The sequence below is a fragment of the Leuciscus leuciscus genome (assembly GCF_965113295.1).
Source record: "Leuciscus leuciscus genome assembly, chromosome: 12".
Lineage (NCBI taxonomy): Eukaryota > Metazoa > Chordata > Actinopteri > Cypriniformes > Leuciscidae > Leuciscus > Leuciscus leuciscus.
Genome location: NC_138736.1, coordinates 4,762,039 through 4,769,656, shown reverse-complemented (window position 1 = coordinate 4,769,656; position 7,618 = coordinate 4,762,039). Strand labels below are relative to the sequence as shown.

General features: G+C 39.8%; 1 protein-coding gene across 1 annotated transcript; it reads right to left on the bottom strand.

The window, feature by feature from the left end:
• Positions 1 to 428: 428 nt before the first annotated feature.
• On the bottom strand, positions 429 to 7,282 carry LOC309510941 (counting factor associated protein D-like). The gene is made up of 7 exons (XM_082185957.1): positions 5,475 to 7,282; positions 4,017 to 4,076; positions 3,836 to 3,934; positions 3,573 to 3,745; positions 3,154 to 3,403; positions 2,860 to 3,055; positions 429 to 688 (listed from the first exon to the last, which is right to left on the bottom strand). The coding sequence occupies exons 1-7, from the start codon at positions 5,542 to 5,544 to the stop codon at positions 478 to 480; spliced, it is 1,059 nt and encodes a 352-aa protein (XP_082042083.1). The 5' UTR covers positions 5,545 to 7,282; the 3' UTR covers positions 429 to 477.
• Positions 7,283 to 7,618: the final 336 nt, after the last annotated feature.

The window sequence follows — 7,618 nt, the reverse complement described above, 5'->3', positions numbered from 1 at the left end:
CATTAACGTTATATGACTGACTGACAGACAAGAACGGTTTGACCTAAAAATATCAAAATTGAAACTACTGCGGAAAAAAAGACACCTACATCTTGGATGCCCTTGAGGTAAGCTAAAACATACCAAAATTTAATTTCAAAGTGAACTATCCCTTTAAGTTAATGCTCTGAATTCGCAGCTAATATCAAATCCATAACTTTTTGATCAAGTTAAAATTTCCAGGTCAACCACAAATAATCCCACTACCTTTTAATATCATCTGATAACTAATTCAATGCCGATTTGTTGCTTTGCCCAACATTGCCAACATATCTAAAACATTGCCAGCTCAACGTGCGAGACGAGTGAGTTGCTTGAACAGCAAAGATTCTAGAGCGCTCTAGATTTGATATACACAGACACCATATTAGGAAAAAGGGGCGGGCTGATGCATTGCTGACCGATTTATTACACATCCAGAAGAATACATTTGAGTCGTTATAGGCTCTGGTATATTATGGAGCATAATAGGAATAAAGTTGTGACAAAAAAAATTATCAGGGAGGAAAAATCTGAGGGGGCACGTGCCCCCTCACTTTGAATGGGCATGACGCCACTGATCCTGGCCATCTCTGCCTCTGACCAGTCAGCAAAGTCATTGATACCGAGACTGTATGTAAGACCAGATCTGTTCACAGATTGCACAAACCTGGGGAGGAAGAGGATGTTAAAGCTACAATATGTAAGATTTTTGTAATAAAATATCCAAAAATCACTTGCACAGTGTGATATATTTCCTGCAGATGTGTACTTACAATATCCTAAAAGTTCCCAAAGATTTTAATTTCAGAGAAATTCCAGTTTTAAATAATGGCTCGTCCCTGACTCCCTGTTCACTTGTCGCCTGTCAATGACGTAATATCCGCGTTATCCCTGGTTTCCACTCGTACTGCCATAGTAACCATGGCGACAGATGTGGACAACTGCGTTACATCTTGCGGCACGCTCGCGCTGTTGTTGTTTCGTTCAAACATTATGGACCATAGCAAGCAGACTTAGGGACAAAAGGAGAACTAAAACGAGGATCAATATCAGCGTGGCGTTTTCGAGATGCCGAGAGCTAGCGTCCGCGACTAACTTCCACTTGACAGAGACGCGCAAATGTAGAGATGAGCAAATGTACATAAAACTAATCAATGTTATAAGGCTCAACATGATGAAATGTTAGAATATGATCAGTATGTTATTCTAATGTTGATCTAGCTCACTGCTAGTCTCATACAGACAAACTAACACATAGAATAACATTATAACTTTCAACACACTCGAATGCAGTTTAGTGTGATAGTGTAGACCAAGTGAAACAGCGCTGCGTTACCTAACAAGTTTCATTCGTCTAATAAACTGACTGTGTGAGTATTATTCAGCACTTGTGGGTAAGTTAGTTCGGTAGGATTAATAATCCTTATTCCTTTATATCCGCGGGACTCGCGTGTGGCGCTGATATCTCTCTCTCATTAACAATCGCGTCCTGCTTCATACCTTCATACCACAGTCATGTTAAAAACATCAATGTATTCACTCATCCATAAACATTATTAGATCCTTCAGCACGACGGCAAGTTCCATTCAGTGCCGGCCCGAGCCTTTTGGGGGCCCTAAGCAGAATTAGATTTGGGGGCCCTAAGCAGAATTTAGATTTGGGGGCCCCCTCCCACCACGCAGAGTCACCTGTGCTTGACGATTATTGACACAATGTCACGCTATAATGTTACATTATAAATCAATACAATGAGGTTATGTATTAATACAAAATAAATACTTAATAAAAAATAGATACTTAAAAAAGTTGTAACTTTTTCTTTACTCTTTTACTAACTCTTGGAAACTTCTGAAAACAAACTGTCACAAAACATATTAAAAAAATTATTTGCAAAATATCCTCCAACGTTTTGCAACACTTTGCAGTTTGAGTGATGTCTTGTATGAACATGACGGAGTATGTTTTTATGTTTCCACTGTTCGATCGCGCCCGCGACTCACATACACACACAAACACACACACACACACACACACACAGCATATTCCAGCTTTGTAATCTTCCACTGTGATGTTTCCAAGCACATTTTTGCGCGTGTGAAGAGGATGATTTTTTTCCGTCGATATTGGAACGTTACGTAAGTGAAGTACAAAGCCTATGATAAAGAATAGTTTACAATCCAAATCCATCGCGAATGTTGAAACATTTTGATTCTAATGAGAGAGTTATGTGAGGCCAACGCCGCTTACTTTCACTTTCGCTTTAAATTATTTCGTTTTGGCTTGTTTATAGTTATTTTTTTTATTCTTGTTCTGTTCTGAATATCATTACATTTAAAGGATAAATCATTGATCAAATCAAATTTTTGTGACATGGCTTGATGGCTTAACATTACATTTCCGTGACTTTGCGCACAAATTGTCTATGCACGCGAGGTTATGCGCATGACTCAAACACTGGCAGACACAGCAGCAGTTGTAGGCAGGTATATTGATCATGAAATCAGAATTTTCTTGTCTTGAATTATTAATCCTTTCATTCATTTATGTCACTTGTTTAAGTTAATTAATATGTTAAAAAAATAAATAAATAAAAAACTCGATTGGGGGCCCCCTGGTGGCGAGGGGGCCCCAAGCAGCCGCTTAGTTCGCTTATGCCTCGGGCCGGCCCTGGTTCCATGATTCTGCTTATGCGTCATCAACATACGCCTTTGCTATTGTAAGTGGTTAGCGACTCCTAGCGGCGAAAGAAATTACACATTGTTGCTTTAAACAAAAAAAGCATATGCATCTTAAATCAGACAAGATCACAGATTTCTCACGGATTTGTTTTTCCTCACCGAAGAGTATGTACAAAGTAGCTCTCACGCTCCTCGTGCTCCTTCTCACTTTCATACTGACGTTCAAACTTCTCCTTAAAGGGACCAAACAAACGGTGGGCGTGGCTAACAGGAGAGGTGTGGACATAGTCTTGAAGGGGGTTGGCCAATATTTGACGCTCCTCAGGAGGATCTGGAAACTCCTTATATGTCATATCTAGACACATAAAACCTCAGTGAGCATTTGATTAGATGGTCTGTAAGAGTAAAAGAGACGGACAAAGGCATGTCACTGAATGTGTGTTCTCCAGTTACCTCCAGGTGGAGTGAAAATGTCGGACTCAGTTCGAGGACTGAAGTCACTGTAGTCAATCATGTATTTGTCATTGTGAGACTCCAAGAGAGTGTTGAAGCCCATCATCTCATAGTGGTACGGGACGGCTGGGGAATCATTTCCCTCTGGACGTGTGACCCACAGACGATATGTGTTCTTCTTATGACCAGCCTGTGTGACCTTTTTCCAGACCTCACACTGAACGCCTGCGTAATCCTCCATCTTCTCAAACTGCACAAAAAACAAAACAAAACAAAAACATTTTATACACATTTCAGCCTTATTGTTGCATTGGTTTGCTCTAAAGAAAAAGTCATTCAGGTTTGAAAGACATGAGGATAAGTAAATGATGACAGATTTTTTTCATTTTGGGTGAACTGTCACTTTAAGAAGTACATACTTCAAAGCCCTGCAGATCAGGAAGTGCTGCCTGTGGACGTATTGGATCCTCCTTTGTACCATTAAGCTGGAAATATTTAATAGCTTGGATTTCCGTGTCAGTGGTAACTGGTGTGATCTGATAAATGGCACCATAATCAAAGTCGTTTCCAATCAGAAAAGTGCGCACTGTACCTGTGTAGAGAGCATCAATGAAGAGAAGCTGCATACATAATCTATTTTGATTTTAACATTATGTGACTTTATCATGAGAAGATCACTGACTATTATGATAGTCGATGCGACTTCTGTTTCCCTCAAGGTCGTACCAAACTTCAAACGGTTCCTTTATCCCATCACCAGAATAAGGCAAAGACAGCTCACCTACATAAAAGAGGTACATGTAACATACTGAAAAAGAAGTGTACTGTACTGGGATGTACTGTGTAATTAAGCAGAAATGCACCTTTGACATGATACATCTTTCCAAAATCAGGCACTGTTCTGCCACCAACTGGTGTGGCATCTGGGGATGATGTAAAAGTTACATTCAGTGGCGTCATGCCCATTCAAAGTGCACGTTTTGTCACAACTTTATAACTATTATGCTCCATAATATACCAGAGCCTATAACGACTCAAATGTATTCTTCTGGATGTGTAATAAATCGGTCAGCAATGCATCAGCCCGCCCCTTTTTCCTAATATGGTGTCTGTGTATATCAAATCTAGAGCGCTACGCGCGTAGCGCTCTAGAATCTTTGCTGTGTATGTTCAAGCAACTCACTCGTCTCGCACGTTGAGCTGGCAATGTTTTACAGATGGTCTTGAAGTGGTAAGTGGGCAAAGCAACAAATCGGCATTGAATTAGTTATCGGATGATATTAAAAGGTAGTGAGATTATTTGTGGTTGACCTGGAAATTTTAACTTGATCAAAAAGTTATGGATTTGATATTAGCTGCGAATTCAGAGCATTAACTTAAGTTGTGTGAGTGTAACGTTATCGATAGCTAGCCTAGTCTAACCGTAAACTAGTTGGCTAACGTTACTGCCATACAAAGCCATAGTAACGTTATCTGATCGGTTTTGATTACTTTTTTACATTTCTGTCAAATATGAACCATTTTCAAATAAACGGGGTAACATAGTGTTAACCTTATTCAGCACTGAAATCTGTCAAACTTCTTTCAAAGTCCTTCATCACATATTAATATTAAAATAACTTAATTTCAGAGCACCACAAAGTCAGACCTCAGCACCTTTATGTACCTTTAATGTAAGATCGTTCTTAGGTCACATACCAATTATCATAACATAAAAACTGCAATGGTACTGTTTTTAAAATCATGTGTAGTAGGCCTAAGTACAGTAAGTGTGTGTGTAAACATGCTTTAATGAAGTAGACTTCAAAAGCTTTTGAATTTGAGCTTACAGTTCTTTCATCAACCTGTCTTTTACATAAACGTACAAAATAGATACTTTAACTTAGTCCTCAGATAGAGGAGGGTTGCTGCTAGCTCCGTTAAGGTATTTCTGTCCCTCCCAAACTGCATTGAAATGGTATGTTTAGCAGCCAGAATTAAAAAATTTTCAGGGGGAGAAACCCCGACCCCTCCTAACATGATCCATATCACCCGTCAGAAAACAATTGCAACGTCTCAGATTGTTCCCCCCCCCAGAATTTTGGCTTGCATGACGCCCCTGGTTACATTAGCTTTTACTTTTATGTATTAACAAAAACACAGACATAATATACACACTACGAATACTTAAAACCTTACTAAGTCTAAATATGCAATTGCTTTCTCCCTCAACACGTTTAGTGTTAGAAACAGCACAGGAAATCTATGGCAGCCATTAAATCACGAGATCAAGTATTACATTATAATGTTTTCTTCCTGTTGTCATGTTGTTTTCTCTTTACCTGCAGCACAGAGCAGAAGCACGAACCCAGCGAGAAGACGCCACATACTGCAATCTAAAGCTACAAACATCCACTGGAGATGGAAAATAAGCTTTCGTCCGTCTCAAAGTCAGTCTCGTGCTGCGTTCCAGTCCACTTTTAGACACGCACTTGCGAACTTCCCCTCAGGGGACTTAATTTCTAACTAGAAGTTGACGGTGTATTACATATATTAAAGGAACACTCCACCGTTTTTTGAAATAGGGCTTATTCACCGTCTTTCCTACATTTAGATAGGTGGGCAAACGCATTTTTGTCTCAGTGCATGCATTGCTTTAGTTTGGCAGCGCCGCCGCTAGCTTAGCTTAGCGTAATGAATGGAATCCTTTGTTGCCAGCTAGCACGTCGTGAGTAAAAGTGATCAAACAATTATTTTTTTTTACTAATTGATTCTTGTGGCCTGCATATTCACAACGAGTACAAATAGCGATGCAGATTAAGACTAGGCGATTTCCTAGGCAGATATTGACTTGGGACTATATTGGGGTGAAGCACAGGCAAAGCACTGCTAACGTTACTTGGGCGCAGATATCACGCAACACCTGAAATCCCCCCACGTTGAGCCTGGTCATCGATGGCAATACCTTGTCCCACTCGCCACAGTACAGACACACTATTTCAGTCGGCATAGGTTGGCATATTCCCCCACACTCACACCACCAGTTCGTGTTGGCTCTCATCCTCACGTCCTCAGGCTGTTGAGCGATCGCAACCTCCTCCTCTTGTCGTTCTATTTCCAAAGCACGCAGCTCCTCCTCTCAAACTCTGGTTCATAGAGGTATGGTTATGGATCTTGACTGTCTGAGAAGTCACCCTCTTCGTCTCTCACAAAATCCGCCATGTTCATCGCCATTCACTATGTCTACTGTAGGAAAGATAGCCAGCTACTATTCACGCTGGTATGTTGAGGGAAGTCGTGGGATTTCATGTGTTGCGTGATATCTCTGCGCCCAAGTAGCAGTGCTTCGCCTGTGCTTCACCCCAATATAGTCCCAAGTCAATATCTGCCTAGGAAATCGCCTAGTCTTAATCTGCATTGCTATTTGTACTCGTTTTAAATACGCAGGCCACAAGAAGTAATTTGTTTTTTTATTTGTTTTTTTAATCACTTTTACTCACGACATGCTAGCTGGCAACAAAGGATTCCATTCATTATGCTAAGCTAAGCCAGCGGCGGCACTGCCAAACTAAAACAATGCATGCACTGAGACAAAAATGCGTTTGCCCACCTATCTAAATGTAGGAAAGACAGTGAATAAGCCCTATTTCAAAAAACGGTGGAGTGTTCCTTTAAACAAGATTGTTCACTACACGAATCCTGTAAATCAGAATTAAGCATCAAAACGAGAAAGATGAAGCGTAATGAAAGTGAAGGGTATTGAAATGAGAGATGGGAAGTAAGTTTGCAGAAATGCTAGAAACATGAGATGAGCAGCTGACAGTGAATAACTGTACACCAACAACAACAAACCATCACATATAATGCATCAATTGCTGGTTTAAATTTTTTTAATAGTGACTTTATTTCACAATTCTAAAAAATTTCTAGAGTTTACATCTAACAAATCAGATTTTTTTCTGGCTTCCATAAACTCCCCTGTACATCCGTTCATGATGATGTACTGTTAACTAAGACAAGTATGTTTTTTTTTGTTTTTTTTTACTTTGTACGGTGCAACTGTTTCTTGAAGCAATTAAATTATGTTTACAAACTTTATTTTTCTTACTACAGCAGTTTGTTGGTACTAAAATATAGTACTATGTATACATGTCATTACATTTACATTTACATTTATTCATTTAGCTGACGCTTTTTATCCAAAGCGACTTACAATTGCTATATATGTCAGAGGTCGCACGCCTCTGGAGCAACTAGGGGTTAAGTGTCTTGCTCAGGGACACATTGGTGTCTCACAGTGGATTCGAACCCGGGTCTCTCACACCAAAGGCATGTGTCTTATCCATTGCGCCACCACCACCCACTCATAAGTCATAAGTTTAACTAAAGCCATCTGTCACAGAGTGGTTTATTAATAAAGCGAATCTGTTATTTTCTCTCCTTTTTTGATAAAATACACAGGTTGTTATTGTCAAGCAAACAGTTG

Bases quoted from the DNA above. Each gene is read 5' to 3' on its own strand.
- LOC309510941 (XM_082185957.1), bottom strand. From the start codon at position 5,544: ATGTTTGTAGCTTTAGATTGCAGTATGTGGCGTCTTCTCGCTGGGTTC. The intron at 3,935-4,016 runs GTGCATTTCTGC...TCTTTTATGTAG, and splicing joins AAAGATGTATCATGTCAAAG to GTGAGCTGTCTTTGCCTTAT. The intron at 3,746-3,835 runs GTCAGTGATCTT...CTCTCTACACAG, and splicing joins TCGCATCGACTATCATAATA to GTACAGTGCGCACTTTTCTG.